The 15,260-nt window shown below is 36.4% G+C and overlaps 1 protein-coding gene across 2 annotated transcripts; it reads right to left on the bottom strand.

Annotated features, from left to right (window-relative positions):
• Positions 1-9,584: 9,584 nt before the first annotated feature.
• Positions 9,585-13,334, bottom strand: tnni2a.1 (troponin I type 2a (skeletal, fast), tandem duplicate 1). Of its 2 annotated transcripts, XM_058767362.1 has the most exons (7): positions 13,235-13,334; positions 10,858-10,889; positions 10,633-10,669; positions 10,421-10,549; positions 10,250-10,339; positions 9,986-10,162; positions 9,585-9,854 (listed from the first exon to the last, which is right to left on the bottom strand). In XM_058767362.1, the coding sequence occupies exons 2-7, from the start codon at positions 10,863-10,865 to the stop codon at positions 9,759-9,761; spliced, it is 537 nt and encodes a 178-aa protein (XP_058623345.1). In that variant the 5' UTR covers positions 10,866-10,889; positions 13,235-13,334; the 3' UTR covers positions 9,585-9,758. The 2 variants fall into 2 exon arrangements, with proteins under 2 accessions (XP_058623345.1, XP_058623344.1); XM_058767361.1 differs by lacking the exons at positions 10,858-10,889; positions 13,235-13,334 and having other exon boundaries at positions 10,633-10,689.
• Positions 13,335-15,260: the final 1,926 nt, after the last annotated feature.

The raw sequence follows: 15,260 nt of genomic DNA, 5'->3' as shown, positions 1-15,260 counted from the left end.
GTCCAGAATGTCAGTTTACAGCTATTAGAGGACACCCTAAAGCTCCCTTAGAACCCCTGCCTGTTGTAGGTGTACCGTTTGAGCAGTTGGGAATGGATGTGGTAGGGCCATTGGAGCGGAGCAAGACAGGAAATCGATACATGTTGGTTATCACGGATTATGCCACTAGATATCCAGAAGTCTTTCCTCTTAAAACAGTGAGAGCTAGAAATGTAGCTCTTTGTCTTGTTCAACTGTTTTCTAGAGTGGGTTTTCCCCGGACCATAGTGACTGATCAGGGATCTAGTTTCATGTCCAAATTGTTAAAACAAGTGTATCAGTTGTTAGGGATAAAAGAGTTAAGGACCACACCCTACCATCCACAGACAGATGGTCTGGTTGAAAGATTCAACCAGACCCTGAAGCAAATGCTACGTAAATTTGTCAGCGATACTGGGGCTGATTGGGACCAATGGCTCCCTTATCTGTTATTCGCATATAGGGAGGTTCCTCAGGCTTCTTTGGGATTTTCCCCTTTTGAACTGTCCATGAGGTCAGAGAACCCCTGTCCCTTCTGGAGGAAACCTTGAAAGGAAGCCATAAGATACCTGATCCCCAAAATGTTGTTGCCTATGTCCTCCAAATGAGGGAAAAGCTGGAGAGTATGTCGGAACTTGCTCGGAAGAATCTGACTGACTCTCAAACTCGAGAGCAAACTTGGTATGACAAAAAGGCGAGAGCTAGAAGTTTTCAGACAGGAGCTAAAGTGTTGGTGATGCTGCCGAGTGACAACAGTAAGCTATTGGCTAAATGGCAAGGGCCTTTTGAGGTGATTCAGAAACTTGGATCTACCACGTATGAGATTGCCTTGCCAGGGCAGATCCAGTCCAAACGGATACTCCATATCAACTTGTTAAAAGAATAGCATGATGCAGGGGTGGAGGTTCTAATGCTCCGCAGGGTGGAAGGTGAAGAGGAAGTTCATGAACAGTACCTGCCTATTTCATCAAGGGCTACTTTGGATCTCCGGCACCTTTCATTGTACCAACAAGCTGAGCTTCAAGATCTTTGTAGCCCAGAAGTGTTTAGAGAGACTCCTGGAAGAACTAGTTTGGTAGAGCATGACATAGTACTCTGTGAAGGAGCAATCCCTTGGCGCAGGAGTTATCTTGTCCCTGAACGTCTCTTGACATCTCTAAAAGAGGAATTGGATCAGATGCTGACTATGAACATCATTGAACCCTCTCGAAGTGATTGGTGTAGTCCTGTGGTGTTGGTCCCTAAAAAGGACGGTAGTCTTCGTTTTTGTGTGGACTTTCGATATCTTAATTCTGTGTCCAGATTCGACTCCTACCCAATAGATTGATGAATTGATTGATCGTCTGGGCAAGGCTAAATTGATTACCACTATCGATTTATGTAAGGGTTACTGGCAGGTTCCCTTGAGCGTTCAGTCAAAAGAGTTGACTGCTTTCCGCACCCCCTGGGGGTTCTTCCAGTTCTCTGTTATGCCTTTTGGTTTACATGGAGCCCCAGCTACATTTCAAAGACTTATGGACTGTGTTCTATCTGGCCTGGGTGATTATGTAGCTGCTTACCTGGATGATATTATTATTTACAGTGTATCCTGGGAACAACACCTCCAACATTTAAAGAATGTGTTTCGGCGTATTCAGTAAGCAGGTCTTTCCATTAACTCCTCTAAATGTGCCATAGCTAAAAAGGAAACGGAGTACCTAGGGTATGTTGTTGGTAATGGTGTCATCCGACCACAAATTCAAAAAATTGAGGCTATTCAAAACTGTCCTCTTCCACACACAAAGACCCAGATTCGATCATTCTTGGGGATGGCAGGTTGGTACCGAAGATTCGTACCAAACTTTTCTATTCGTGTGGCAGAACTGTCCTAATCAGATCTTCTGGACAAATGAAGCCAAAGATGCTTATGTAAGGACCCAGTACTTTATTGCCCCAAATTTGAAGAACCATTCGTTTTGCAGACCGACGCCTCTGATACTGGCATAGGGGCAGTGCTCCTTCAGGGTGAGTCAATGTCAATGTCAATGTCACCTTTATTTATATAGCGCTTTTACAATGCAGATTGTGTCAAAGCACTTAACAGTATCAAATTGGAGGATAGAGTGTCAGTCATGTATAATGATAAGATTAAACACTCAATTTTCAGTCAGACAGTAGACATCCAGTAGCCTAAATCAGCAGGAAGCTGCATGCGAGAGAGGTACGGTACTCTACTACTGAAAAGGAGTGCCTAGCGGTGAAATGAGCCTTAGATACCTTCAAGTACTATCTTTTAAGTAGAGAGTTTACCCTTGAAACGGATCATCGGCCATTACAATGGATGGACAGAATGCAAGATACAAATGCTCGAATTACTCGCTGGTATCTTTCTATACAGCCTTATAAGTTTACTATCCAGTATGTTCCTGGGAAGACTAACGCTGCTGCCGACTTCCTCTCCCGCTTACCAGCGTGAGATCTTAGGTTGGGGGGGGTGTGATGGCCATGTATTGGGCCACACATAACTTCTACAGAATATATTTGTACTGATTAATAAAAGCAAGCACATTGGTACAATTGGTTTAGCAATCTTTATTGTCATTTTTACTGAGTCAGTGCACAGGCTTGGTTATTTGGCTTAAGGCTAAAATGTTAAAACCAGTTAAAATTCTCTTAACTTGAAGATACAGATTAAAAATAGGATTTAGATAATAAAATGTACCTGTTGTGTTGTGTGCCCAAGCCAGACTGCTAACAAAGGGGTTCAAACAGGAAGTTGAGCTGTTTTATTAGATTTCTGAAGGAAGTTGGAATGTACCAACTATGTTTAGTTGGAGGGAACATTAAAAATGTGATGTCTTGATCAATGTGATTTTTGTCTAGCACAATGCTATTTACATTAACTAAAGTTATCCATGGCTCTAATTTTAGTAAAATGTATTATGTTAATTTCAGGACATTTGTGTTTCATGTCTGTATGTATTTGTAATTTGTTACTCCCCTTTTTCTTCTTAAGTGGTCCACCTCCTTTAAATTCAGTGTATGTCTTGTCTAGAGGGGAGATGGTGATATTACGTCTACTGGTAAAGTTGTGCTGTAGTTTGTCCTCTGTGTGTTTGAGAGGCTAGACCAGGGCTCCTCAAATCTGGACCTCGATCACACCACAATTTCACACTGATCCCTGGTTGTGGCTATGGACTTATTTTTTTATTTTTTTTTGTTGTTGATGTGATTTTGCTAATGCTTATGGTGGATCCATCACAAGGTGTCATAATACAGAGTAATTACCTAATTAAGTACTTAGTAGTAACCGTTGTACTTACATGAATTAAAATGTACTTACCATGTAACTAAGTTATGGAACAGCCTGCAATTACAGTTTGTAATTATGTAGATGTAATAGGCAGCTACTGTTACACAAATGTAACAAACCGAGTCTGTTACACAGCTACTTGGACACTTAAGTACAATCTTGATACACTTTATTTTAAGTAGCTTTTGCCTGTGTAATATTATGTAATTGTAATGTAATTAGAAATGTATTACATGTATCTTAGCTGTGCACTGGTGGGTTAAATCAAACTAAAGTGCAGCTGGATAAGGTGTACAGTATACACATGAAGTACACTTAAGTACAATCTTGATGCACTTTATTTTAAGTAGCTTATGTCTGTGTACTTACATTTATTATTACGTTGTATAAAGTCTGCAACACATATGCAACAATCTTTTGGTTACATAAGTAGCTGTGTAACAGACTCGGTCTGTTACATATGTGTAACAGTAGCTGCCTATTACATATACATAATTACAAACTGTAATTACAGGCTGTTCCATAACTTAGTTACATGGTAAGTACATTTTATTTCATGTAAGTACAACAACTACTACTAAGTACTTTACTAGGTAATTACTCTGTATTATGGACCCCTTAAAATAAAGTGTTACCCAGAACATTGATGGTGTTTTCTTTCTTGCATCCATTTTACTATATAATCATCCTTACAGTGGTATTATGCTGTGTTGACTTAGTCTTAAAAAAAAAAAATCACACTTGAGTGATGGAAAGGCATACTTACTCAGTCATTTCCAAGAGTTTATTTGCACCTTTTTGATAGAAAGAAAAAAGAGAAATACATCAGAGCTGTGGCACAGTGGGTTATGCATACTTTCAAAATATATCAGAGCCCTCTCCCTACACTGCTGTCTGAACTCTACTTTACAATAAAATAAAGCAGTGAAGCTCAAGAAATAAAATAAGCATTAGATGATCTAGAGGACCATCCATTTTGGGTGAAAAGCACTATGCACATGAACACAAATGCTTCTGTAGGTACACAAGCATAACGTAGTTTCAAAATATGTCAGATCGCAACGCATAATGCATTCTCAGCATTGCCACAAGGGGCACTATAGTGTGCATTAGCACGAATTGTCTTTTACAGTCCGTTATACTGTTGTCATGATGGAGCTTCATTTTGAAGAGAATCTTACTGAGAAAGTTAAATTACTTCTGAATAACAACATCACACCCTCCTTGAGTACTTAAGCTTGTTACCATCAAATTGCATACTTCAGTGTGCATTTTTCTAGGGAATGTTTTCTGGCCTGTCAACAAGTTATAAACCACAATTTTTACTGTACAACAACTTTGCTGAAGAATCCAGTGGTGGTAGGCCAAGGTTTTTTTTTTTTTACAGAGTTTGGATCTACAACCTTATAGTGTATTCACACCTGTCTTGTTTGGTTCGACTGAATCAAACTCAAGTTTGTTTCCCCTCTTGGTGCAGAACTTTTGGGCAGGTGTGAATACAGCACTCACACTTGGGTGCGGACCAAACAACCGTACCGAGACCCAGGTGGTCTCGATCTGCTTCCAGATGAACTCTGTTACGGTTGAATGGATGATCCAATGAATGGCACCTTAGCACACGTGTGGTTTTGTTTACAATTTCTGGTTCACTTGCAAAAAGGCCAGTGTGAAACTTGAATTTGATTCAGTCGAACCAAACAAGACAGGTGTGAATACACTATAAGGTTGTAGATCCTACAGTCGGTTGTAGATCCGACAGAAATTCTCAAGCAGGGAAAAACAGGAAGTGCAAAAACAGGCTAATCATGGAGATCTTTCGTAGTGCAATTTTTATTCTTTTACTGACTTGGTGTTATCAGATACTAACACAATATGAAGAAACTTACGAGCATCAAATGAGACTATGTAATACAATGTTGCCGAAAATAAAATCTATAGATATGAAATACTTAAAGCATATCAAAATGTTAGTTTAAATATTTAACCTAGATAAATGTGCGCTTTTTTTAAATTCTGAACTCAATTCTAGTTGCCCTGTCTCTTTATGCTCTCCTCCTGTTTGCTTTGGTGTGGCTGGTTAAGTGAATGACGCAATCCGTGACGGACAGATTGTTAACGGCTGGTCTATGTGGTAATACACACTATCATTCATCGACCTCAAATATGGCTTTTCATCTGAAAGATGTATGTAGTAGCAACTTTACATGGCCACTCAATATGATGTTAACCTAGAGAAATGTGCGCTATTGAAGTGTTTGTGTGGAGAGTGGAAGCTGAATTGCACGCTCGCTGCAGGACAGGTGCCGGTGCGCTTGCTCTTAAAATCTCCGTAGTTTTTGGTCATACAGATAAAAGTAGCCTAATACATCTTTCGAATCTGTAAAGACTCTACGTTTATTTATGTGCACTCAGAATAACAACAAAACGTTTCTGTAAAGTAATTAAAGCAAACAGGATGCGCTATTGCCGTCTAGGTCTCTGTGAACTTGTACGAAAAACTTTGAAACTCCGTCTATGAAAATTATATCTATAGAGAGTGAAATGTCTACTTTCAAATGAAAAAATTCAAATAGCCTAGAAAACGTGTGTGTTAGCATGGATGGTTTACATAAAATGTAATGTGTGTGCAATGCACACTGTGCATTGTTTAAGCTGGTTTTCAGTTCAATATAATAACAAAAAACTACATTTTGGATTTTTATTCAATTAAGGTGGGCACGCTGTGATCTGTACAGTATTTTTAATGTAACTGACAGATTCCGGCCCAAAAAAAAAAAAAAAAAAAACACAACACAGGAGTGAGAGGGAATGGGAGTAATTTTTCCGGGATTGGAACGGGACAGGATTTTCCCCCAGTTTTTTCGTGGGATTGGGACGGGACAAGATTTTTTTTTGTGGGAGTGGGACGGGAGAGGTTTGAAAATCCACTCCCGTGTCACGCTCTAGCGCCATGGTCTCGAAAACTCATAATTTGCACACGTTTTAAGCATTACGGTTTAAAAACAAGTGATTTAAGATATTGAAATGCAAACAACAGCACTATAAGCGCGAGCTGTGTGTTTCTGAGTGTGCTTTCAGCAATTGGATCGGATCGAGGCCGGTTCATATTCACACCTTAAACAAACCGCACCAGAGTTCGTTTGGAAGTGGACCGAGACCACCTCTTCAGCTGGGTCTCGGTGTAGTTGTTTGGTCTGCACCTGAGTGCGATTGTTGTATTCAGACCTGCCCAAAATGTCCGCATCAAGAAGGGAAACGAACTTGAGTTCTTTCAATCGAACCAAACAAGACACCCTTACATTAAGGATACATATTAATACCTAAAGGGTGCATATTATAACTAAATTTTACATCATTCTTTCGCATCAGGGAGTTATAAGAACTCTATTATACTCTATTGCCACCAGGGAGGTCCACCGAGAACAAAATCTTCGCATAGGGCCATTTATGGCATTTGCACCACCAGTAGGAACTCTGAAGTGACGTAAGCCAGCCGACAGTGATGTCAATCAAGTGCGGCATTCAACAACCTCAACAGTTAAAGGATGGACAGTGTTGGGGAGTAACTAGTACATGTAACAGTGTTACATAATTTTATTACAAAATAAATGCCGCTGTAATCCATTACAGTTACTGAAGAAAAAAAGTGTAATTAAATTACAGTTACTTATTAAAATGTTATCAATTACAAAGGGGGTTACATCTAAATATTTTCTGCAAAAAGTTAGGATATGTTGACTAATATTAATTTGTTGCTTTGTTTTGATGTGCAGAATGCCTCCTGCCATTAAAAGGTTGTTTAGTAAAGCAATGCTATTCTGATGCTTTTCTTTGATTTTGCTGCGCACCACATTGCTGCTGAAAGCTTTAGGCTACAACCTGTCTGAGAATTGCCACAATGTCGAGTGATAAAAATGCATTCCAGTGCTGGAAATGTAAAAACTAAAAATCAGAACGATCTCAAAGTAAAAAAAAAGGTGCTAAAGTCTGATTTTGTGGTAGCTGTGCTTTAAAATTATATTATTCTAATCTTAATTCAAGTGATGAAGAATTTTGAAAGATTGACTAATTAGTGTAGAGTAATACTAACATTTGTTTGAAATTTAGAAAAATAATCAAATGTAATCAGTTATATTACTTAAATTCAAATAAATCACTACTTATTACATTTTGAATAGGGCAACTTGTTATCTGTAATAATCCCAAGCACCAAACAATCCCATGGCACCAAATCCATAGACATTCTGATCATGTGACCTTTTCGCAATGCCCTTAATGTCAAGAGTTGTGTAAACTAAAGAAGACCACATGGTTCCCAAGCGTCTTTGACTCATCCGAGAGGATTTTCTCCAGGAGGTCGATGCAATATGATCTCAAGGCCAGTACATCAGCTGCAGACACAGCCCCATCCTCTAGCACATCTTTGAGATGTCAAAGACATGACAACACAGCTCTCCTTTATTCCCCGCTAAACAACCGTCTCAAATGTCTTTCTTAATATACTCCAGCTCTGAGAGACAGACCGGACTAACTGGCTAACTGATGACAAACTGATTGACTAATTTAGTACACTTAAATGGACTCTTAATGCCTCAATGACATACTTAGAAAGCTGTGAAGACAACAGTTAGGTCACATAAGGCTATTTGCAGAAGGACTATTCTAAGTAGCCATGGAAGAAGATTGAGGACATGTTTAGCAGAAAACACATGGCAGAATAGATCAAGTAGTAGTAAAATGGTCTTCTTGTGTGAAGGTTTGGTAAAAGAGCAATTCAATAACTCTTTAAAATTCGAGACCAATCAGGTCTCTGAGGAAATATGTACTGTATAATCATATTCCAGATGTTCCCAGAGGTTAAGCCATTCCAGATCAGTACACAAGATGTATAAGATGAACAAGAAGGTTTTTGTGAATATACAGCATTATCTTTCGGGTTAAAAAGTACTTCAAATCAGTTTTATACGAGACAGTAGTTAATAAGGAGGTCCGTAAGAAGGTGCTGACAGGTGGAGTAAGACTTAAGGATCAGTTTCAAATTTATGCTTGTCTTGGTGTTCACTTTCCAATGGTCACTTCAGCAGTCAGTATATCAAACCTGACCTCACCCTTTAGGTAACCAATCAGAATGGTTGCTTTGCTTTTTAGCATGGTATTTCCAGAATAAATTACTTTAGATAAGTCCAAAAGTTTTCATGAGTCAGAATCACCAGCAATGATCATACAATGTTGTACGGACTATCTGAAGATATTTTCACAAATCATTAACAAATCAACTTGGTTTACAGTAAATGCCTATAAAACTAGTACAACAAGGAATCTTTATGTTACATTAAGGTTCTCAGCAGGTGGCTTCTTACCATAGCGACTTATGGTAGAAGAACCAACCCCAATGATAAAGTTCTCCATCACCTCCATCATCAATCACACAAACTATTATTTTACAACTTTCGACAAAAATCTACAAAAAAAAAAAAAAAAAGTATTTGAAAGACTAAGACAATGAAGCAAGGGAACTGCTCTCACCTTTTTAGAAGAACAGAAGAACGTCTTTTAGAGACAGATGGTTGTCAAAATGAGACACGGGCTACGGTCGTGTTAAGTAGGTATATATTGCATTCTCTGATCTCTCTGTAAATCCATGGTTTCTCTTTATGGAAGTGGATTATCCACCACACCAATGAGCTGACAAGGTCATGAAATACGGCACTATCCCTCCTTCGCTGCACTATCAGTATAAATAACCTGTCCTTCAAGATAGCCATTCTTTTATTTTGAGGATGACTTTCTCACAAAGGCCTTTTGCTTTACAAGAATATATCTCTCTATCTATCTATCTATTTATTCATCTACTCTATATCTATCTATCTATCTATCCACTAGATAGATATCCATCCACTATCTATCTATCTATATCTATATCTATATATATATATATATATATATTCATCCATTCATCCACGGTAGATTGTACCTTCAGGATTGTGTGTTCAGCATTCTCCAGTTTCCGGTCAGTTTCTTTCAGGTGCCAGGAAGGTGTCACTGTTATCTGTTGTATTTAATCATAATAAAATAGGTTATCAGCTTTTATTCAGTCATAAACCAAATGGATAATACAACTGACAATAAATACTTACTTGTTCCACAGATCGGTGAGGAAATAATATAAAATAAAAAGCTGGTAACAAAGTGGTTTATGCGGCAAAATGAACACAGGACTTCATTCTTGCTTAACCAATTTAATGATAGTGTAAGACTTTGAGACATGGGTTGTGAATACACATTTCAATACCAGTGTCGAACAGAAAACTAAATGATCATATTTACTTTCGACAGCTTTGTCATTATCAAATGTAAATGAGTGTGTTTTAAGTACATAAAGAGTTGATCACAGAATTTTAGGCCAATTGTAATTCAGCAGCATATTGAACTTCAAAAAACTAAAAATTTAAGCCTCGGCTTCAAACATCTTCTTCCTGCCATCCATGCCAGCCTTGTCTTCAACATTCTTACGCCAGTCACCAACATCACGCAGTTCCTTATCCTTTGAAGAGTACATGAAAGACATTTGGTCAGTCAGCCAAAAGATTAAGAGTCTAAAATCAGCATCTTTTGGACAAAGAAATACAGGAACCTCAGGGGAACGTCATTGGAACAATGCAGTTTATCGCTCACCTCCTCTTTGACCTCCTTCTTGACTTGTTTAAGGTTGGCTCTCAGATCCAGAGACACCTTGTGTTTGGAGCCCAGCAGAGCTTGAAGCATAGCGTCGGCCGACATGCGCACCTTCCTCAGAGTTGGCTTCTTGAACTTGCCCTTCAGGTCAATAACTTTGATATTCAGGTCCTCGATCTAGAGTCAGTGAATGAGGGCCATCAGTATAGAAACTACGAGACAAAATACAAATTGGATTGGATTAAAATTTAGATGACATCTTACCTCCTTTTCGCTCTTGTTGACTTTCATTTCCAGATCATATCTCTCCTCGTCAATGACATCAATTTTGTGGTGAAGCTCCCTGCAGAGTTCCTATAAATAATATATTTATTTTATTTCAGTTATCCATTTACAATGTTTTCTTTTTTATAAGGTGAATTTATTGTCCTTTACCTGTAATGATTGTGTGCCTGAAGGTAGAGACAGAGGCTGGCAGGTCTCTGCCATGTATCTCTGCCTCTCCACCTCTCTGTCCTTTACTTCCTGTTCCAGTATACCTTTAGCGATGGAAAGCATCAAGCTCTGCGACACAGAGAGGCTTGGGTGTCATTGTTACTTGTTACATGAATATTGACAAATAGAATTCGTTTTGAATCATGTAGTACCTTCAGATGATGCTTGCGACTCGACGACATCTTTTTCCTGAGGTGTTTTGGAATCATTAAAATATATTGTTAAACCAGTAACTAATCACCACAAGACACTGTAATTTTTTTATATATATTTTTATTTTTTTATGTACAGTATACACAAATATAAAAATAAACAATTTCTGATAGTTGAGGAAGATGATGATAATCTATAAAGGGGAAATCAAAATATTTACTCACTCCGACATCTTGGCTAATTTTAGTTTTTGCCCCTGTTGAATAAAATGGACAATTTACAACAGTGATAAACACAAATCACTGGTAATATGACAGTATGGAATAATGGTAATTATCAGTACAAAAATAATGCATATATTTTTATCTGCAAAGAAAACGGACTGTGCATGGCTTACTCTTTAAGCTTGTGTGGTTTAATTTAAAAGTTAAAGAATCTATCTATCTATCTTATATATATATATATATATATATATATATATACTGTAAATACACATATATGTATGCAATCCTGTGACGTGCAACAAAACCACTTATTCTCAAGTAAATGTTTTTATAAACTATTTTTTGTGCATTGGATAATGTTTTAACACTAGGATGCCTGCAAAATGACAAGTAACCAAACTAACCACCAATTATCACTAGTTCAAATAAGTCCATAAATCCTCTGGTCTAAAGTGAATCATATGCTATTTTTGCACAGAAAATCTCAAGAGATGCTCTGTGCTAAGCCTGTTTCTGGGTGACAATCAAAATCATGACCCCACCTCTATTCCTTCCCTCCCAATCATCTGAAACTGATCTAACATAATGACTCAGATCATGACGTCAACTTTTTTAATGGAAACCCCTTTTTTTGTGGGTTTGATTTCCATTTATTTAAAGGCTGAGCCTAACTTGACTGTATGACCAAATTATCAAAATTAACTACAAGGTCCAATGAAACCCAATGAAAATTCTGTAATTTACTAATTTACCATATTATAATATAATATAATAGATTATATTATATTGGTGCTGTCAAACGATTAATCGCATCCAAATGCATGTATATATTTAAGAACACTATCCCAGGTGAAAAACAAGTACACTTCCATAATGTACTTAAAGTGCTCTATTTTCGCGCACTAATTTTGTACTTAATATACTAAAAATGATGGTTTAGTGCTCTTTAAGGTCAACTTAAGATCATCTAAGTGTACTCGACTGTGCTATTTCAGACACCATGAATATGAACTAAAATGCACTTTTAACATACTATCTTTGTATTTAAAAAATGTATTTAGCTACCACTTGTAGTACACTTGAGTGTACTAGTGTATGAAAGATGGGTTCAAGTGTACTACAAGTGGTACCTAAATAAATTTTTTAAATACAAAGATAGTATGCTAAAAGTGCATTTTAGTTCATATTCTTAAGTTGACCTTAAGAAGCACTAAACCATCATTTTTAGTATATTAAGTACAAAATTAGTGCGCGAAAATAGAGCACTTTAAGTACATTATGGAAGTGCACTTGTTTTTCACCTGGGATGTTATATTTATATATTAAATATATTTTTATATAATATAAATTATATGAATATAAATATAAACATGTAAATATATTCGAAATATATACTGTATGTGTGTGTCTTTATATATACAAAATAAATATACACAGTAGACACATATAGTGCAAACAAAAACTTATTTTGGATGCGATTAATCGTTTGACAGCACTATAATATATTATATTCAATATATGTGATAATATTAAAATTAAATTTTCTTATATTAATTAAATATTTTTAATTAAATTGTACAACATGAATTTTCCTACTAAAACAGTATGTTAAAATAGCTCAAAACTAAACAATTGCCAACTCTCTAATCTACTTTGTATCTCAGGATTACTTTCAAAATGCAAATTGCAATGCCAGGTCTAAGGTTTGACAATGAGTATCATTGTGATAATTTGAGTAAATATGTAGTAAAGGCATTTACATTTTAACTATGCCAACACCACAGATTCTAGCCATAGCATCATTATCTAAGAGATCCCTGTGCGTCATTTTAGACCTGTCAGCTGAAGCCTAATATTTATTTAAAGATTAAATCTTGACAGCAAGATAAACACTGGCATATCACCTTCCGATCCTAAAAGCCGAATCGGATACCGTTTCCAAAACTCAAATCAACACATTACATTTCATCTACCAAGTGTGCATCTAAAATAGCAAAGTGATTTTTCAATACAAGTTTTCTGTATTCCCAGTAAGGATGCAGAATTAGTGTCTTATGACAAATTAAATTAAACATGATAATTGATTTCCCAACATATCAATGTAAGTCTGAACAAACAATTTGCAAAAGCTTTCAACATTTCTGTCACACAAACCAACTTGCCTCAAATTATGCTTACAATGACAAAAAAAACTGAACAAATCAGTTAAAATCAGAAATTCCACAAAGAACAATTGCCTGTCAACACCACCAGTTTTTTTTTTAAACATTTTTTTAAACTATACTGCAGGTGGCTAAAATGCATCTAGCAATTCCAACAGAATAAAGACATGAACAATAGGATAAGCAAAGGAATAACAGAGAAAACTGCATCTTACCTATGAGCTGAGGCAGACACAGCCAGAAGAATGGAGGAAGAATAACGAATCTGTGGGCAGCGGGCATCATAAGTATATATTGTATTCCCCTATGACCAAGGAAATCTCATCTCTCTGTTTATGGTAGTAGATGCATTCAGAGAACCAATAGGCTCTCAAACACCTGAAACACAATATCAAATCCCTCATCTCCACCCGAACCCCCTGCATATAAATAACCTCTTTAGATTGTGTATATTTTTAATCAAAGTGAAGCCCACACATGACGCAGAGATAATGAATATCAAGACACCAGCAAGCTAATAAACAAAAGGCATTTCTTCGCATATACAGTAAAAATTTGTATTTAACCTTCCCTTTTAAAGCAAAAGGAACAGTGCCCCACCAACAGTTTTGATTGAGCTGTGGCTTATAAATAAGTAAATAAAGAAAAAGTAAGAAAAAGAAAATTATTACTTATATAATGTTCATGAACATTATTATTTTTTCCTTCTTCTTCCTGAAATGTACATTCAGAAATAAGGTTTTCATAAGTTAATGGGAATGTTAGCATAGCATTCTTTGGGTGAATATTATTTTTGCATTATGAATAATAATTAAATCATTTGGATAGGTTTCCCCATTGGACGAATGTCACATACAAAATTAATAATCACATTCCATAACTCAAATTTGAATATTCACATTCCATATTCAAATTCCAACTTGAAGGTACAATGGAAAGTGCAGACAAGTTGTGTCTTGATATGACTAGAGATGGAAATTATAAGAAATGTAGATTCTGGTTCATTTAACAATTCTTTTGATGCATTTGAAAAAAATAAATTCTTGGGAAAAAGCTATTCATTCTTATTGTTAACCACAGATTAACTGCTATTCTAAGATCCCATAAGAAAGTTCCAGAGGGAACACATGGAAAAATAGCCAGGTGACATACAAACTGATGCAATTCATTTATAAAAATAAGTTCAATTTATTGTTTAAAAACTCTAGTACCACTTCTAAGTCTATAATAAAAAAAAGTACAAAGTGCCCATATTGCAAATTTTACAAAACCTAAAGTATAGCAGCAACTTTACCTTCCATTTCCAGCTTAGCAAATTAACTGGAAGGAATATCAACTGCAATTTGATCTCTACAAAGCAAAGCCAGGCAGGTCTAAAGAGACTGGAAACATTATTGCTCATTCAGTAGATGAGCTTGTGAATACATATGGAGCAGCACATTTCCAACTGTTCTATTTTTGTTTCCAAACGGCTGGTCTGGTGCTGATGGCTACCTGGGACTCTCACACCCCAGGCATTCAAATATAGTGGTGTAATTGGTACAGCTGTCAAACAGAGAGCAGGATGAGTGTCTGAAAATGTGGCAAATAAGGACCATAATGGTTTTCAGTCAATTTTTAGAATTCCTATGTGGGAATATTGGGGGAAAAAATGTTTTTATCTTCCATTCAGAAACAGAATCTCTTAAATTAGTAATGTGTCAACTTCATTACTAATTCAATTCATTTAGTATAATTTAATAACTTAATCCTGATTTAACCCCTGTTAATACCTGCTATAAACCTCATTCTCAAATTAAGATTTTCATCATGCTTGTCTGCATGAATGATAGGAACATCACATTCTTGTATTCCACCTCAAGCATCTTCCCTGATACAGCTGCCTCCTTGGTAAACAAGTGCAATTACATCTTTTAAGAAAAAAAAAAAAGGATTAGTTCACTTCCAGAATAAACATTTCCTGATAATTTACTCAACCCTATGTCATCCAAGATGTTCATTTCTTTATTTCTTCAGTCAAAAAGAAATTAAGGTTTTTGAGGTAAACATTCCAGGATTTTTCTCCATATAGTGGACTTCAATGGGAGCCAATGAGTTGAAGGTCTAAATTGCAGTTTCAATGCAGCTTCAAAGGGCTCTACACGATCCCAGCCAAGCAATAAGGGTCTTATCTAGTGGAACAATCTGTCATTTTCTAAAAAAAAAAAATAATAATAATAATTCATACTTTTTAACCACAAA

This window comes from Onychostoma macrolepis, chromosome 25 (genome assembly GCF_012432095.1).
Source record: "Onychostoma macrolepis isolate SWU-2019 chromosome 25, ASM1243209v1, whole genome shotgun sequence".
Taxonomy (NCBI): Eukaryota; Metazoa; Chordata; class Actinopteri; order Cypriniformes; family Cyprinidae; genus Onychostoma; species Onychostoma macrolepis.
This window is presented reverse-complemented; position numbering and strand designations above follow the sequence as displayed.